Below are 20113 nucleotides of genomic sequence, written 5' to 3'. Positions count from 1 at the left end.
TGTGGGGTGGGTTTGATAAAAACGATTAAAACCTGCTTTGATTTGAAAGAAAACACTATATCCACATCCAAAAGCAATCTAAAGAATAATAAAAAGCACCAAACAATCTCAAATGTATGAAAAGCACCCAAAACTGCACATAAGACGACGGATGTTACAAATTTGCACGCAAAGAACAACACCTTATCTTCAGACTCAGAGCAGTCCACAACAAACTAAAACAACACATGTATAAAAAACTAAAAGTTGATCCTGGAAAAACTTGCCAGAAGTTTGGTCTGAGGGACCCACAGAATGTTGGTCTGAGGGTCCTGCAGATGTTTGGTCTGAGGTTCCCACAGGAGTTTGGTCTGAGGGTCCCACTGAAGGTTGGTATAAGGGTCCCAATGAAGGTTGGTGTGAAGGTCCCACAGATGTTTGGTCTGAGGGTCCCAATGAATGTTGGTCTGAGGGTCCCACAGAATGTTGTTCTGAGGGTCCCACAGGAGTTTGGTCTGAGGGACCCACTGAATGTTGGTCTGAGGGTCCTGCAGATGTTAGGTCTGAGGGTCCCAATGAAGGTTGGTCCTAGGGTCCCACAGGAGTTTGGTCTGAGGGTCCCACAGAAGGTTGGTCTGAGGGCCCCACAGAAGGTTGGTCTGAGGGCCCCACAGATGGTTGGTCTGAGGGTCCCACAGAAGGTTTGTCTGAGGGTCCCACAGAAGGTTGATTTGAGGGACAGTAAATAAAAATAACCTAACAGAGAATTTTATACAGACTCAATAGGAGATATTTATTTTCCATTTTAAAGGAAAATTAAATTTTACGATGCAAGTTTGGGTAAAAGTTATCTTAATTCTAAATTTTAAAACAAACAATGCATTAACATGTGAGATATTATTTATAACCATTTTATTATAAAACTCATGTTTAATATTTATATAAATGGTGCTCAGTTTCTTAACATAAACATTTATATTATATTATAAAGATCAAAGTTATTTGATGTATAAAAAAAATTATCAATACATTTATATTAAATTATCTGAGGGTTAGAGATTTCCTTAAAAAAAACAATCACATTCATGTAAATTTGTATATTACACATAAAGAATTAAAACATATAACAATTTACATGCCATACATTTTATGTTATAAATACTGTGAGAGGTTTAAATAATAAATAAATAAAAATAAAATAAAAGACATGATCACTGGTTAAATGTAAAGGTAGAGAGTTAAAATATCTGAGTCGTTTTAACTCTTGGTGTCATTAAATTGTGTTGTAATTGTACAAAGGTAAAACAAGTAATGCTGTAAATATATTAAAAAACAACTGAAATATTCTACATAAACAGTTGAGACACAGAGAAGGAACCAAAGAAAAAAAAAGGAAGAATAAAACAGCTTCCAGTTTACCCTAAAGATTTTGTCACTATACAAAACTCCACACAGGTGCGTCAACAGTGAACACAGTTATCTAGTTTAGGAAACTATTTCATTTTATTATGACGAGCAGCTAGACCAATTAATTATGCAATAAAGTTTAGCATTCTGGAAATTTTTTTCTCATTAAACCCTTCTACTTGATCAAACTTTCATTTATTGTAGAAAAATTACACTCATGAAATAAATACATAATTTCAAAGTGAAAAAAACAACAACTTATAAATACAAATATTAGTTAATCAAAATTAATTTTTCAGCACTCCCTTGTCTAAAAACAATATAGAAGATCAAAATAGCCTCATATACATGGTTTTAAAAACATGGCATATGTGATAATAAATTAATATAATATAAAAATTCTATAACCGGTGAGTAAAAAAGTCAAAATGTTTTTAAAAAGGCAAATATAAAATTCCAATAATTTAGACAATAATTGGTGGTATATTTATAATTGGTTTGTTGAAGCAACAAACAATACAAAATATTTTACATACACTGAAGTAAAGGAAAAAATTATCATAAAATATTGCAAATGTCTAACAGTTAAAATAATTTTCTTGAAATATATAAAAAACAGAGTTAGATAATTATTTCAAATCTTTGGAATAAAGTTGTCACAAAATATTGCGAATGGCCTAGAAAATAATAAGGTATCATGTGACTAGAATGATTTAAATACTAGACAACCAGGTACAGCCGTAACTGCTGCTGGTGCATCTTCTCTGCTACATTCTCTATCCTGATCAGCTTTGAGCTGGAACTACCTGCTCCATAGACGCGATAGATCTCAAAGTTTTCCTTCTGCTGGATGGCCAACTCTGTCTGGTTGTAGGAGATACGAAAGTTTTCTTTCGACCAGTGTTTGGTGGTTTTCACCTGAGAAAAGGAAGCAAAACATATGTGATGGCCTGTTCATGCAAATAGAAAATTACATTTAGAATATAGAGTCATGTCCAGACTGAACTTTCATTTATAGTTGAATAGAAATATGCCACACCTTATAGTTTTAAGTAGAAAAAAAATGAATTGAATATATAATAAAAAAAAAATTAATTAACATAGCTAAAACAATTTTAATTAATTTTTCTGAGGCTGTCTTTGTAACTCCACAGTTTCCTCCAAAGTGTCAAGTACTAAACTTGAATATTTGTAACTTATTAAGTTTTCTATTAGTGCAACAATCACAGTAACTCAACCATAAAAACTGTAGAAATAAAATGAAAGAAGTGCCTAAACGAGCAAACATTCTGCACCAAGTTTAACCCCACAAAACACCCGACACAGACTTTATGAGCTCCCTAAATTTCCCATTAAACCTCTCACCTCTATATAAATAGTTTTAGTTTTGTTAGGATCATCAGTCAGACAAGTGACTTTAAAGTCATAAGGCAGCCCCCTCTCACAGTCCACGTTGGCCCACTGGACATCCACAATTGTCTGGTCTACACACTGCTGCTGCTGCAGGAAGTTCCAGACCAGCTTCTCGCCCCACTGACCTACTTCTATGAGGGAGGCGTCGTCTGCCAGCGTCTGCAGGGATGTGATCAGGTTCTGCTCACACTTGAGCTCAGTGTAGTCGAGTTCTTTGTTGGTCTCTGTCCAGACAGGCTCATCTGCAGGTGAGTTTACAGGTGGGTGAGGCAGTTTACAGGTGGGTAAGTCAGTTTACAGGTGGGTGAGTCAGTTTACAGGTGGGTGAGGCAGTTTACAGGTGGGTAAGTCAGTTTACAGGTGGGTGAGTCAGTTTACAGGTGGGTGAGTCAGTTTACAGGTGGGTGAGTCATTTTACAGGTGGGTGAGTCAGTTTACAGGTGGGTGAGTCAGTTTACAGGTGGGTGAGTCAGTTTACAGGTGGGTGAGGCAGTTTACAGGTGGGTGAGGCAGTTTACTGGTGGGTGAGTCAGTTTACAGGTGGGTGAGTCAGTTTACAGGTGGGTGAGTCAGTTTACAGGTGGGTGAGTCATTTTACAGGTGGGTGAGTCAGTTACCAGGTGGGTGAGTCATTTTACAGGTGGGTGAGTCAGTTAACAGGTAGATTAGAAAAAATTATGATTTTACAGGTCTTCTTCTTCTTCGTTCTAACTTACAGGTGAATGAGAATCATTTTACATTGGATGGGAATTATTTTGCAGGTGGATAAGAATAATTTTAAATTAAATTTTTACATAGCATAACATATACTTAATACAAGACAGCTTATAGGACGGCATTGCAGTGTGGTAAAGCATATATCTGTTTACCCTAAAGACTTAATTAAGATTCCTGGTATAGAATTTGTAAGATATCACTGATAAGATATACAAAATACATAAGGCAATGTTTTATGCATACTTAAAAAAATGTTTTTGGCCATAAGAGGTTAAATTAGAAACAGGCTATAAAATAAACTCACTAAAGTTAATGCCACCATGGTTGGCACCATGCTGTCCACTGGTCTGACCAAAAGTATCAAAATATTTTTCTGTACTTTCAACTGGCATATGAAATGGGTATTCAAAACCCTGAAACTCCTGGCTGTCTTTGTTAATCTGTTCTCCCTGAAAAAGGTTTTTATATCCATGTGTTATACATAAGATAACAGGAAGACATAGGAGAGCTCATGGATTCAGGTGATGTATAAATGTTACACACACCTGAGCTGTAGGTAAAACTTGTTAAATCCCCCAACTGTATCCTAATGTTGATATCTACACACCTGAGCTAAAGGTAAACATTGTAAAGTGCCCACCTGTATCCTAGTGTGGATATCTACACACCTGAGCTAAAGGTAAACATTGTAAAGTGCCCACCTGTATCCTAGTGTGGATATCTACACACCTGAGCTAAAGGTAAACATTGTAAAGTGCCCACCTGTATCCTAGTGTGGATATATGGACCCTCTAGCACTGAGCTAGATCTGGAGACAGTGGTACTGCCATGATCCCTGGGCTGTGTTCCAGTCAACTGCTTCACATCTTTATTATTTAGATCATAAATATCATACAAAATTAATGTAAAAAAAAAAAATTGTTCAGCAAATAGTCTATCTTAATTATAAAAGTTCACACAAAAAAATTAATTGCAAAAGTTGACCAGCTGATATAAACAAGATAAATAATTTCAATGTTTATGTTAACCTTCAGTAGATCTTTCATCACTGTCTTCAGTAGCCGATGATGAAATATTCGTGGTTGTCTCCCCTGATCTGTATGTGATGGTTGGTTGAGGTGGGCTGATAAAGCCTTCAGGGGGAGCTGGTGGTGGCCAAATATTGTCAGCTCTATTGCCATCTGACATTAAGGAATAATTCTTAGTGAGTTACAGTTCAATACCTTTTTTTTTCTAGATTATAAAAAGTAAATGAATTTTAGTTATAGTGGTATGCTAGACACCATAATTTTTATATTTGATTTGAACCAATATAAAGTGTTAAAACAATCACATCATAGACTAACCATTCTCTGAACAACTGGTGCTTAAAGATGGGCTCAGGTTTAAAATTACAAAATAAATCTACAAGTATAATATAAATACCTATTTTTAGAACAACCAAGGGATCAAACTCTTGACCTAACTTTGGAGGCCAGGATTGTCTTTCATGACATTCCACCACAGTGGTTGGATCCTCTGTGTCAGTACCTGAAGTAACAAAATGCTCTGATCACATCCTTTATAACTTGGATGTAACAAAACACTTTGATCACAGCCTTTATAACTTGGCCACAGAAACCTGACATTTTTATAAATCAATTTGTCTGGTACTACTAGTATACACAATTATCAATCTGCATGCCTGTCTTATACTACTGTAATTAGTTGATATATATGTCATACAATTAACCATACAGCTAACCTGTCAAATTGAGTCATACAATGAACCTGTCAGGCTACCTGTGTCATACAATTTACCTGTCAGACTACCTGTGTCATACAATGTCAGACTACCTGTGTCATACAATTTACCTGTCAGACTACCTGTGTCATACAATGTCAGAATACCTGTGTCATACAATTTACCTGTCAAACTACCTGTGTCATACAATCAATCTGTCAGCTACCTGTGTCATGCAATTTACCTGTCAGACTACCTGTGTCATACAATTTACCTGTCTGACTACCTGTGTCATACAATGTCAGATTACCTGTCATACAATTTACCTGTCAGGCTACCTGAATCATACATTGAACAAGCTCACTCACCTTTTCCATACACCATCATCTCCTCCTCAGGCTCAGGTACTGGACTGACTGGAATCACAGGCAGGGAGACAACCCATGCCTCCTCATCAGCAGGTAAATCTTCTAACTCATTCCTTTTGAACATCTCAGCCAAAAACTCCTCAGATGGGTGGTCAAGAAAAGATGCTTTTGTTGGCAGCAAGCGCCTGTAGGACAGCACAAAAAATTACTAACAGAATTTAACTACATAAATAGGGGGGGGGGGTTAAATGGGGCTCTGGAAAAAGGTAGTAAAACAATTATTTATCCTTACCCTATTTCTCTACAACAGCTATTGTCTCCATCAGAAAAATATTTGGCAATCTGACGGTTAATGACATCCATGTCAGTGATAAAATCTTTTTGAATGTAGAAATGCTTGTCAATGACAAAACAATCCATCTCTTTGACCACATTCACCTCTTCATGACCAGATAATGAATACTTGATCTTTAGTTCACTAACCTGGGATTGATAAGATGGCAAGCCATTGAGAATAGTAACAAGTTGTATGAAAATAGTGGGAATCTTTATCAGCAATATTATATCCTGCTCAATATTTTAATCTTATGTTCTAGGTACCAATAAGGGGAGGTTGTGCATTAAATGAGGAGAGTATAAAAAGTGAACGTTTGCTTTGGAATGAGGTTGTATTGGAAACAATGTCACATGTCAAATAGAATAAGAAACTGTTATTGTAATGGTCATGTTAGGATAAATGATAGGGTTAATGGAAGTCTGGATAGGGATGATCAAAAATCTGACCACCACATGACTTTATAGTCATCATGGACCCACCTGACCACCCCATGACTTTAAAGTCAGCATGGACCCACCTGACCACCCCATGATGTCAGCATGGACCCACCTGACCACCCCATGATGTCAGCATGGACCCACCTGACCACCCCATGACTTTAAAGTCAGCATGGACCCACCTGACCACCCCATGATGTCAGCATGGACCCACCTGACCACCCCATGATGTCAGCATGGACCCACCTGACCACCCCATGACTTTAAAGTCAGCATGGACCCACCTGACCACCCCATGACTTTAAAGTCAGCATGGACCCACCTGACCACCCCATGATGTCAGCATGGACCCACCTGACCACCCCATGACTTTAAAGTCAGCATGGACCCACCTGACCACCCCATGATGTCAGCATGGACCCACCTGACCACCCCATGATGTCAGCATGGACCCACCTGACCACCCCATGATGTCAGCATGGACCCACCTGACCACCCCATGACTTTAAAGTCAACATGGACCCACCTGACACACCAGCAGCTCCTTCAACTGTCCAGATTTTTTCTCCTTCACTCTCCAGTAGACCTCAGGATAGTGCTTATACAGAAAGCTCTGTAGCAGACCAACAACAGTGTGGAGGTATGTCTGGCCTTTGGTGTATGGCAGGAACATTAATGTGACGGCTTCCACAGTGACACAGTCACTTAATTTTTTCACATCTAGTAATGTGAACAGGTGCTCTAGGTACTCATTACCTGCTGACAGGAATCAATCAGATTTTATAGAAGATATATTGTCTGATTTATTTCAAAAACAAATTCTTTTCAAATGTTTTTATTTATATTCATTCTAAAATAAAACCAATGAGATAAACAGTAAATATCTAAAATTTTACAAGTATTATATAAAATTACTCCTTATAATTCTAAAACTTGTTAGTATTACATTTCTCAATATTTTGGTGTTATCTGCCACCCAAAAATGACATTCAATTTTTAGTCACAAAATGACAAACATCCTCTACCCAAAAATAAAGTTACAAAGTTTCATTCTCCTAAAATGACAAATGATAAACAAATGTGAACATAAATTGTGATTTCAAGTAAAGTTAAAACATTACCCATAGTTCCATCTGGCTTTTTCTCATGCTTGTGTGAACCCCTTGTATCCAAATGCAGAAAATGGACCCCGGGTTTTGAATTAAACATTTCTGCTAGCTCTGCGTCATCTGCTATCATTGGTCCATCCTTCATACTGACCCAGAGATTTGACTTAGTTGGGAACATAGAAGCTTCTTGCAGTATTTCCATCACTTGGGGGAAGATTTCTTTAACCTCCAGAGCAAATTGAGTCGGCACACCTGAATTGTATAAAAAGTTAAACGGTTGTTTTTAGCATAGTAAAGTAGTATAAGCAATTAAGTTTTTTATATTTTAAATTAAAATAATAATGTTTATGTTATAAATAACACTTATGAACTGTCACGTCTAAGTAAGTGTATAAGAATATATTAAGGACAATATTACAACATTTTCACCTCCTTCAATATCATCAGCAAGGCTTAGATCATTTCCAATTTTTGAAAGTATGTTTAAACTATCTGCCAAAACACCTTCTTCAGAAAGTGAATGAATGGTGCAGATGTGTTTCAAAAGTTCTGCCAGATAAAGTGCATTAGGTTCTTTCTGGATCCTGAACAACTTTTTTAACATTTTATATTGTTCCTGGTACATTTTCTCCAGCTGGAATTTTAATAAATCAATGTTATGATATCTATGTGCAGGTGTATCCAACTTTAAATTAAGAATGCTCTACTGTTTTGTTTGAATATTCAAATTTTAATATTATTTAATCTATTTAAAATGTGTTTTTAAACTAAAACTAGTAGGCCTATTCATTTTTGAATTATCCAATAAAAGGATTAAGCATGTATTAAACCTTCCTTTTAGGTGTGGTTAATTAATTTAAATATTAACAATTTTCACATTAAAATTATCCTGTGGGGAAAATTAAATTTACCAAAAGATAATTGCTAAGTGTTGTTTAACAAAATAGAAAAAATAGATATAAAGCTGTTTTAGCATCTAGAAATTTAAAAAAATACAATATTAAGTTGATATTGAAAATTTAAAAACAATTAGTACAATATTTATTTTTTCCGCTCTGGATATTACTAAATAAGTCAACACCTCAAACGACAAAGAAATTTGCTTTAAAAAAAAACAACAAAAAGGTATAATGCTCTTTAACAAAAACACTGGTGAAAATGTATCCTCACTGTTCTAAATTTGCGTAGTGGAGACTTGTACAAGTCCAGTGAGGGCTGATACTTGAGGAAGAGTCCATCATAGTCAGACCACCAGACCTCATCTCTCCTCATCATCAACCCCGCACAGAACTCTCCAGCCCCATCACACTCAGTCAGGGGGACAAAAATGGCAGGGTGGGTGTGGAAGAGGTCCTGAGATTCTTTAGGTTTCAGATTTCCTTCTAGGTAAGCATACACCTGAAAAAATTAAATTTTAATTTCTGTATTGCAATAATTTAATAAATTTGGTGGAGAATCATAAACCATTTCTAATATATATTATTATGATTAAAATCAAATATAGGCTACATGAGCAGAAAGACGTAATTACAAAAGTTTATTTAAACAGACATTCTATAGTTACAATGGAAAAAAAATCAACTGATCAAAAAATGTTTTACTTCAAAAAAGTGCCAGACTCTAGTGCAGAATGTGACTGGGACATCATCGTCCTCTCTAGTACACCAAGAGATTAAATTCTCTTTAACCATTTCAGCTGTTACATTGGACTTGATCTGATATTACAAATAAAAAATAAGATAAATAAAATTAAATGGCACAATGAAATTTTTAGTAAAAAGATTATAAATATAAATAATAAATGAATAATTTCTATACAGTGAAAATGTATTACATTTAGGAATTTTGTAAACGGGGTATCCTTTTGTGACTTCACATCAAGGTATTGAACTGTATCTGCAAGCAATCTTTGTATATTATCCTGTTTCAGGTAGAGCTGAACTGGAGACTGCAGCTTATGAAATTCTTGGGAATCCAGCTGTTTACTTTGTTTGTCAAATGTGACTTTGGTTGAGTATGTTGGTAGCCAGGGCAAGGACTGTAACTGCTTACCAAAAGTGCTCTAAAATTAATAATAAAGAATATTATTTTTAAATACATTTCATCATCACTGTGATAAACAAATGCAATAACTCAAAAACTTACTTGAGTTTTTTTGTGGACTTTTCCATTTTTGTATCTTATCTCTTTACAGACAAAGTTTTGATACTGTGATTCCCATTCCCTGTTCAACAGTTCAAACACTTGCCCCATCTGCTCATACAGAGTGTCAGGCTGCTGGTTGTTGTTGAGAAGATTGTAGAACTCTTCACATTGGAAGTCCAGAATGGTATACCCATCTGGCAAGTCAGCCAATTCTTGCTGGATTTGGAAAAAAATCTCATGCTCATCATATAAGTAAAAAAAAGTAACGTTTCCCTTTCAAACCTGACGATTTATGGGGCAAGTGAAGTAGAGTTCACTTGTTTCTGTGACCTCGGCATATGAAGAGATAGTGTGGTCAGCACTATGCCCAGCCGCCTTTACTTTCCCTAACGTGCTAATGCTCATCATATGAATACTTAAAATTCTGAAGTTTAAGATTTTGGGCAATCAAATAAGAAAAGATTACATGCCAAACAGAAAAAGAGAAACACCAAGTTTAAGTAGATAATAAGTGAATTCAAATTATTATTTCTATTTTAAAAATTAAAATTTTCAATTCATTAGGTTAAAGTTGTTCCTACAAATAAACTTATTCATTTATGATTTACTGAAGCTTTATCAGGAAAGGTTAAAACTTGATTCATTAATTCTAGACAGTTTCAGCAGCCTTAAGTAAACCTTTAATCATTAATAAGCCTCAGTGTATTGGGACAAATTGGAAGCTTCAGCAATTTCAATTAAACCTTGACTCAACAATAAGCCTCAGTATAGTGGGACAGTACTCACCATATTGATCTCATCCACCTGTAGCTCCACCTCTCTCACCTTCAGGAATTCCACCACACCCAAGTCTTGGAGAAAACTTCTCCAGGTGTCCTTGTCATGCTGTGTGGGGGGGATTGGCAGGTAGGACGAGTCCAGTAGAACCCAGTCTATGCCTTAAACAAAAGGTACAAAAAAAGAATATTAAATAATAATAACAGATGGCTTATATTGAACCATGTTTTTGAAATTAATGAAAGATCAAGTTTATGTAGATAACAAGAAAATAATTACAAATTCTAATTAAGAGATTTTAGGTTACCAGGTAATAAGTGGAACAAGTCAATTTTAGTTCCATAGGCTGTTGAGAAGTGAATGTCAACATCTACTGGGGACTTAACGCCATGGTTTGTGACCAGCTTTATAACTGACCGCAGCTCCGACTTGTCCAAGATGGATGGATTATTGTCCAACTCATTTTTGATGTAGATCAGATAACTGACTATGATGTCTGGATGTTTGTCCTTTAAGAGAGATGGACAGCTTAGACAATGTAAGGGTAGTAATGACCAGTGGGCAGAGCTATCAGTACCAGAAAGGATAATTCATTAGTTTAAATCTGTGGAAATAGCTAGAGGGATAGGACATGGTTACAAATTCTGGTTAGTCTGATAATTGCTCTATCAACCTACAAGCGATTAGGATAGGACTACAGCCTCACTCAGCAGAACACTTTTATTGAGTAAATCAACTTTTAAACTCAGGTAAGTTTTTTTGTCCTTCCTACAAGATTTTACTGTGGCTGATTCAGACACTACTGATAAAAACCCCTAGACAATGATGAGCTTATTGGCTAGCACCATAACCAGCAATAGTGACTCACTCAGTAAGTGACATAGTATCTGACTTGCAGCATATTGCAAGTACACATATGTATTTATTGAAGTGTATGTATAGTTATAAAGTTGGCTAAAAACAACCAAATCAACCATCAACTTACTCTCCATTGATCTGATCTCAACACAGGCATGATGTGGCTGTGGATGAGGTCATGAGCGGTCAATTGTTTGATGCCAATTCTCTGCAGTAGCTTGACCGCCTGGGTGTTGACCAGGTCAAAGTGCACCAAGTTCAGATCTGTCTTTAACTTCTCTAGAGGATCTGTCCATGGTAGACACAGGGGAAGTTTAATGTGTCAACCAAGTTCAGATCTGTCTTTAACTTCTCTAGAGGATCTGTCCATGGTAGACACAGTGGAAGTTTAATGTGTCAACTTTAATATTGTTCATGTTTATTGGGCTCCACAAATTGCCTTATAGATAAGACATTCTAAAGATAAAAATAAAAATCCAGAAGCAGATATAAAAGCCAAATTAGGATGGAGATCAGAAACATTGAACATCTCAATGTGTTTTAATTATTTAAAAGTTGCAGGACAAATGTAACATTGATGATGACTATTGCTTGGACCTTACGCTTTTAAAACAATAATGTAACAAACAAACCAAAATTTTTATGTGATTAAATAATAATTTTTTTTGCTTGATTATGCAATTGCAAAAAAATACTACCTACATGGATTGAAAAAAATAAAATACCTCTGCTTTTGTCAGCTTTTTGCTTTTTCTCGCTAGGACCTGATTGGTCTGTACTGATCAAGAGAAAAACTGTTGTTTGTGTGAGGGATACCAGGTCTCCATTTGATAAAGGAATGATCCTGAAAGTAATTTTCATGATGATCTTATGTGAAAAGACAAAATGAAAGTATAAAAGTGCTGTTAATTAAAACTATGCATACTGGCTGATATATATCTTAGTTTTATTGAAGTAAGAATAATTTAAATAAGTGAAGTAAACAGTACACTACACAAAGAAAAATACATATAATTACATACAAGTATAAGGGTTTGAAAAAATTATAAGGTTTAAAGGGAGCTTTTAAAATGAAAGCTAAAGTTTGCTGAATTCTTAAAGTCAAAACTAATACAATTATCTAAATCCCAATATTATTTATAAGGCTATCTTGGGAATTTTTAATTTAAAAAAAACAACAAAAAAACTTTTGACCAGCTGATACACGTGTGGTGACTTAAATAAAAAACAAATGAAACTTTGAGCTAACGAAACTTCAAATTTTCCAAAATGAAGAACCAGTGATAATTAATAACAACAATAAAAACAAGGGTAGATACAAAATATGTGTGTGTGTCACTTTCCATCCAACTCTCTCTCTCTCTCTCTCTATATATATATATATATATGAAAAGGGAGAAAGTGGAGTAAAAACAAAAATAAACAACAAAAATGTTATCAAATTATTAAAAACACAAAAATGTAATTTATTCTGAAAAATACCTCTTGAATAGCTAGAATAAGAGAAAAAAACTGATTTAAAAGTAATTACACAGCATAAAAACTAAAAACATTTCTTTAAATCACTGCATAAATATTAAAGATGAATACATTTAGAAATTTGAGTAAAAATAAGCAGTTATAAAACATATTTTTCATCTTGATATTTAAAAAAATCTTACTTCATATTCTGAAGATGATCAAATAATTCAGAATTGTCTTGATGTTTATCAAGGTGGCGATAAAGGCAGGCCAACCAGTTTGCTATTTCTAAAGATTTATATGCGATATATAAAAGTTAATCAAACATAATTTTGATGTTAGTGCAATGAAAACATCAATATATATTTATATCAAGTGAATGACTTTCACAGTTTAATATCTGAATATAACTTTGACCAGTAAAGTTAAAGTTACCCTTTAAACCCAAGGATATATACATAGGGCAGATGAAGTAGGGTTTATATGTTTTTTGAGTTTGGCATGTGAAGATGGTATGTCAGCATTATGCCCAGCCACCCTTACTGTCCCAAACATGAGACAGGTACCCTTGCACCAGGGTTAGAGCTCATTTGATGGATGAGATTAAACCACTAAAGCCTACCCTCAATATCTGTATGCTTGAAATTTTGACTGATGGACTGTCCAAGATGCAGCAGATGCTTAGCTGTTACTGAGTTGATGCCCAGTGCATGCAGAAGTGGCTCACTCAAAACTTTGGCCACATCAGGGTGGAGGTAGTACAAGTCTAACTCCTTCTGCAACCTCTCAGGGGAGATCATTCTCAGAACTAATTTGTCATGGGTGATCACTGTTTTTGATGGAATTTTCCACACAATGCCTAGTGGTTACAAAATATTCATGATCAGTGGTTCATAAATTGATAAAAAAATATTTCTAATAATAAAACTGTTAACTTCTTATAATATAAAGTTACTTCTAAAAGTAACAGACTTGAAGAGAGAAAATGTTTTGTTGATATAATACTGATAAACAGCATCTTGCGATAAAAATGTAATATTGTTCTACTGAAAATGTATATGTTACTTTTACTGTCTGTAGAAAGCACAGGGACACATTCCTTTGCTTTGAGTTGTCTCAAGATCTGTGTGGAGACTGGCTTGAAAAAATCCAGAAGTTCTCCTTCAAGGGGGATGAACTGAAGATACATGACAAAGGCTTCAAGGGCTGGGATGTCTGGCTTGGTCTGAAAACAAGAATACCTGGTTGTAGATTACCTGTAGAAAACAGGTAACCTGCTGACAGGCTGCCTGTAGAAAACTGGTTTACCTGCCCCACAGGCACCCTGACTGTTACAATTTTCACATCAACATTTTGTATTTTAAAAAGTATCAGTGAAACAAAATTGTAACAAAAAGACTTAAAAAAAAAGGAAACCAATAAGCAATATAACAGTGGTGTGGATAAGTAAATGATAGTGCGGAATAGGTAAACTAATACAGACACTGTTCATCTAGCAGTAAAAAAATGATTTGATTGTTTACCTTGAAGGCATCAAAAGCTTCTAAAAACAAGAGATGAATCTCATCCCTCAACCACTGGTTCCATGCACTGTCTTGATCAATGTCTTCTCTACTAGAGGGAACATCAAAGTCTCCTACAGGTACACACAACAATTGTCAAAGTTGCCAATAGGTAGACAAAAACTTGTCAAAATAGATAGTCCACATACACAAAAATCTCATCATGTGGTTGTAGAAAAAAAAGCTGCTATTTGATTATTTTCTTGTGTATCAGACTAACTGCATATTCATATGTAGTAAATTTTTTTTTTTAAATAAATTAATTCAACAAAATTGTTTAGTAAAAGAATAGGAGAAAAACCTTAATATTAAATCTTCAACAAATGTTATAAAATGCTAGCACAAACATATACCAATATTATGTTGTATAGAATACTGTTACGTATGTAATTTAAGTAGATGAATCATGTACAATTTTTTTTAGCCCTGTAACTCCAGTATACAACTTCATTACTTACCTTGAATGATAAACCTAAACCCAAACGACCTGAGAGGTAGAAAAGCAAACACTGGCTGCATCTCATATTTTACCTGTGGTTTAATTTCATAGTAAAAATGTGACAGTATGTGGGGTAATATTACTAACAACAGATTTAACAAGCGAGTGCAAGAAATGGAGTCACTTTTAAAAAATATTTCTAAAATGGAATGAATACTTAATAAAATTCAAAGAATAATGTATCTTTAGTGAACACATATCCTAAAGTTTAAAAAAAAAATCCTCTGCAGTGAGGTATAGTAAATGTACCTGTGAATTGATTGCTGATGTATTTTTCAATGGGAATGCCAGAGCTATTTCTGTACACTCAACTTCCGCACCTGATTTAGCCTGTGTTCAAAGATCAACACAATGTTAGGTTATAAAAGTAGAACTTGTTGAGATGGTTAAAAAATCTGTTTGGAAAACAAGCTTGAGCTAAATTAAAATAAAATATTGAATTACATAATGGATGTATCCATGACTCACCTGTAAGGATATGCCTGATGTATCCATGACTCACCTGTAAGGATATGCCTGATGTATCCATGACTCACCTGTAAGGATAGGCCTGTTGTATCCATGACTCACCTGTAAGGACATGCCTGATGTATCCATGACTCACCTGTAAGGATATGCCTGATGTATCCACAACTCACCTGTAAGGATACGCCTGATGTATCCATGACTCATATGTAATGACCTGAAGGATGTATCCACAACTCACCTGTAAGGACATGTCTGATGTATCCAAAACTTTCTTCAGCACAAACCACTTGTCTGTGCCATGATTGTGTGAAATGTGAATTTCTCCATTAGGTAAATCCTTGCGCACCATGAAAGTTTCTGCACCTTCTACCTGTAATCATTGGTTTTATCAACATTGTAAGCCATAACAGATTCATGTTGGCCGTAATACAATTTAAAATGAATCCCTAGGATTTTCCAATGGAATGGCACAGTTAAGCAGTAAAATCTCAAGATCCTGGGCTCAAGTCCACCCAGGGTATCTGACTCACATAAAGGACAGTAAAGGTGGATGGGCATAAAACTGACTACACTATTTATATGCAAATATGCAGAGGCCATAGAAACTATACTAACAGGTCCAAAAGGGTAACTTTATTTTACTTTTATTTAGGAGTTCAAAACAAAGTCTATTTTAAGCACATTACAACTACTATAATTACATAATAATTGTTTCAGAATATATACTTTAAAAATAAGAAAATAAGCATGAGAATAAAATCATGACTGACCTTATTATCTATTGTTATCTTCTTAAGGCGATGAAGAAACAGCAACAGTGAGGGCTTTATGTCATTGAAACGGGCGGCATGGGTACGGATTTGTTGCCTGATTTCTTCAGTCCAGGGCAAAATGATTTTTGTTTGCCATCTGAAATCACAAGTTTGTTTGCTGCAAAAAGTTATAAACAATGCTTGACAATAAGATTAAATGGAGCTATAATTAAAATTTTATAATGATTTCGTTTTTTTGTTTTTTGTAGTGAAGTGTGATTTGGCCTATACCAGCATGCAATGAACATTTTGCTAAAAAAAAATTCTGATTGTTTACTCTGTGTCCCCCTGTTTGCTGTCATCTGACCAGTGAGGTAGGATGTAGCCCATTGGTCCACTGTTGACATCAAAATAAATATGGTAACCATTAGAGTGGACCTCAGGTCTCATGGTCACACGAAACACAGACTTGAAGCCAATGCCTTTTTGACCTGAAGAAGTATAGAAAATAACAATGTTAAAATTAGCTGCAGAAGTAGGTCAAATATATTATATATATCATTGGAAATAATAACTAAAATGTTTTTTTTCTCTTACATTTATATAGTTCTAAAATACAGAAATAGATTAACATTTCATTCAATAAACAGAGCTATGAAAGAAATAATATATATCTATATTTGAAAGCTATATAGGCTACACAGATTTGTATAGCTATAATGTAAACATGGTAAGGGGTGGAAGCAGGCGTTGTAACTGAAATAGCAATATAAACATAAAGTGATATTTCAACGCCAAGGGTAGACAAAGGTACAGAATATAGTCCAAGTAAAGACAGAACAGACAGACCCGACGGGTTCCGAACCTACCATTCGACACGGCACCAAATCGCCTCGCCTTCCATGCCTCAAGTCTGACTCAAGTTTTCCCGTCTGACAGTGATAATAAGAGCCCCACCCCCGGGATATTTTTTACGCCAGGGTCTCAGCTCAAGCTTAACCCGTCCTTAGTTACGGCCAGTGTTTCTTCCAGACTTTTTTCTCCGGGGGGGGGGGGGGCACTTGAAATCTTTGGGGGGGCGGTAAACTTTCTTCGGGTGGGCGGACACTGTTAAAAGTATATATTTTCTATATAAATTATATAAATTTTATTTCGTTCGGGGGGGGGGGGGGGGGGGCGGTAAAAAATTTTCAGGGGGGCTTTGCCCCCCCCGAAGAGATGCCTGGAAGAAACTCTGGTTACGGCTTCTGAACTTCGTTCCTCGAGTGCAAACGAAACCGATACAACGCTAGCAATCGACAGAATCTTGACAGAAATGCAAAGATAAGATATGTGGTCGCTGTAAGTCTAAGTGGTGTACGACATTGGTCGGTCGTGGCTGATTTTCTTTTAAATTATGTTAAACAAAACTCGAAGTTTGCTGCATATGATTGATGACATTATGGCTCCCTTGTTACTGTTATTTGTCGTCTCTTTGACTGTCTATAGTGCGTTGTTTTAGCTATTTGAGTTTTTTATTTAAAAAAAAAATTCAATGTTCATGTTATACCACGTGTACATGGTATAAAAAATAATGAACACCATTTAACCACTGAGTGAAAAAACAAACAACGTATGCATTTATATGTTAACACATTTAATTTGCAAAGGGCATAAGCCTACGTATTTAGTACATATGTGTGTGTTAGACTTTTTCGTGACTATTCAGAAACGTTTTGATTGGAGGCTCATTTTTACTCATCAACAAATAGGACATTTTCTAAATTAAATACGGAAAAAAATCTTTCATAGCGTGTAGGTTTACTAGTTTATCTCCAGAAGCCATATCATGATGGAGTATATCCACAACAAATCCATTTATCTTCAACTACAACCATCCAGTAGCGTAGCGAGGGGGGGGGGGGGGCGGGGGACGACATATGTCCCCGGGCGCCGACCTTAGGGGGCGCCAAAATGGGTTGGAAAAATAAATTGAAAGGTGTAAATCGAAAGTTTGAGGGGGGGGGGGGTGCTAATGGAAATCTCGAAAGGGGGGGGGGTGCAAATGAAAATCTCGAGGGGGGGGGTGCAATAGAAAGTTTGTCCCCGGGCGCCGGAAGGGTCGCTACGCCTCTGCAACCATCCACAGAACAACGCAACCTGTGTCTGCAGTGCAATGTGGGGAAGCCGTGTGATGGGTACACAGATTGTATCACCAGAGATTGTTATGGGTTCATCATTGTGACATCATTCTAGATGAGCTTACGACATTTGTGGGGTGTTTGGGAGGGGGGGGGGGGAGCGGCGAGAAAAATCGTCACAAAAATATGACGTCAATTATGGACAAAACTTTGACTCAAGTAGTCACAGTTTTTTATGGAAACTGCCTTTGAAATTAGAAGATAATAACTGCAGCCATCCAATAGTCGCATCTGATTATAAATGTCATGAAGTGCAGTATTAGATTTCCTTCTACTTAAATAACACCCCCCCCCCTAAAAGCAGCCCCTTCCCCACCCCCAAGATAGCGAGGTTAAAACATAAAAATATAAATTTCAATCAGCTGATAGGGCGTCAAATCGTGACGACACATGTTGTAGCATGTCCACGTGACAGACGGCCTGTCTGGAAACCAACATGGCTGCCATGTTTTGTTTTTTAAACTTTCGTGTCTTATCTGTTAGCTGACCTGTCGAAATACATACCAGACACTATTTTGTCGAAATACATACCGGACACAATTTTCTAATTGTGTTATTTTAATTAAGTCTTACTGGTCCTTTGTTTATGCATGTTGAGAAAATAATGTTGCGATTAATAATGTGATTGTCTTGTAGACAAACATCAAACCAATAAATAGTTCACAGTAGGGTTTAATTAGAGCCCTTAAGTTATGAAGAGGTAGGGGTTAAAAGAATATTTTTTTTAGAAAGTAAAGAAGCAAGAAGGGTCCACTACTGATTCAATCCAAGGTCAGAGATATCGTCTACTCTGTCTTACAAGACACGCCGCATCACGTGATAATTACATAATTGTTAGTTTTAAGATACTCTATCAACAGCTAGGGTACGATTCGTATATTTTCCTCTTATTTATCTTCATTATATTTTTATATCAAGGTATTTTCTCGCTATAATTTTCAGATCTTCAGTGCTAAAAAGTCTGAGTTAAGCAGACGATATTCACGTCTGCAAACATTTGGTTCGACGATAAGACCGAGCTTGCATAAGGTGATCGGTCACGGTGACCTACAACCCTCCAGATAAGCTGTACCTTCACCAGACGGTGACATCAAAATATTGTTACAGATAGAGAGAAAAAATATTGTTACAGATAGAGAGAAAAAATATTGTTACAGATAGAGAGAAAAAATATTGTTACAGATAGAGAGAAAAAATATTGTTACAGATAGGAAGAAACATTTTTACTTACAGATTATAAAAAAAGCAAATTAAACATTTTTTTGGCGAACTAACATACACGATTGGCATCAATATCGTTTTCTTTCTTCTAAGTACACTTGATATATTAGTTAGATGTAACTTCCAAAAATAAAAATCAAACAAAAGTATGTACATTCTAAAAGTTGCTTTAACAAACAAACAGTCCTCAAATTAACCTATATAATAAATACAAGCTAGAAAACAAAACAAAAATCACTTTGCCTTTATAATACAAGTAACGTAAATTAAAAATTTTCCCTTTCAAACCTGACGGTCTATGGGGCAAGTGAAGTAGAGTTTACTTGTTTCTGTGACCTCGGCATATGAAGTTATACAAGCTACGTACCAAACTAAAACTTCATCAAATTTACTTACATTACATAATAAATGCGAACTAAAAAGCGAACCAAAACCCACTTACTTAACAATGTAACTCACAAAACTAAAAACTCATCAAAACCACTTACAAAATTTACACAAATTTTAAGTTCGAAATAAACAACATAGCCATATTAACCTATCAAACATGTAGCCTAAAATTAAAATTAAAGTGTTAAATCGTCCAATTTACAAATATCCATAATTGCTTGAATCATTTGTGATTGTCAAATAATTTAATTTCAAATGATATCACATATTTTAATTCAAACAATGGATGGAATGCAGAGAAAAAAATTAA

At 35.5% G+C, this 20113-nt stretch overlaps 1 protein-coding gene across 1 annotated transcript; it reads right to left on the bottom strand.

The window, feature by feature from the left end:
- Positions 1 to 908: 908 nt before the first annotated feature.
- LOC131949848 (uncharacterized) lies at positions 909 to 18784 on the bottom strand. Its single transcript, XM_059311859.1, has 30 exons — positions 18766 to 18784; positions 16350 to 16503; positions 16031 to 16190; positions 15499 to 15630; positions 15042 to 15122; positions 14752 to 14824; positions 14255 to 14367; positions 13797 to 13956; positions 13354 to 13590; positions 12932 to 12939; positions 12753 to 12763; positions 11996 to 12114; positions 11398 to 11558; positions 10720 to 10921; positions 10422 to 10573; positions 9636 to 9851; positions 9325 to 9552; positions 9092 to 9205; positions 8661 to 8888; positions 7920 to 8124; positions 7503 to 7742; positions 6908 to 7137; positions 5900 to 6090; positions 5608 to 5792; positions 4942 to 5046; positions 4545 to 4697; positions 4279 to 4382; positions 3821 to 3965; positions 2752 to 3041; positions 909 to 2304 (listed from the first exon to the last, which is right to left on the bottom strand). Exons 1-30 carry the CDS (start codon positions 18782 to 18784, stop codon positions 2107 to 2109), a joined length of 4614 nt encoding a protein of 1537 aa, XP_059167842.1. The 3' UTR covers positions 909 to 2106.
- Between the last annotated feature and the right edge of the window lie 1329 nt (positions 18785 to 20113).

This window comes from Physella acuta, unplaced genomic scaffold, assembly GCF_028476545.2.
Source record: "Physella acuta isolate Inbredline_101_S28 unplaced genomic scaffold, ASM2847654v3 ptg000716l, whole genome shotgun sequence".
NCBI classification, from domain to species: Eukaryota; Metazoa; Mollusca; class Gastropoda; family Physidae; genus Physella; species Physella acuta.
The sequence above is the reverse complement of the archived record's forward strand: the minus strand, read 5'-3'. Positions and strand labels throughout refer to the sequence as shown.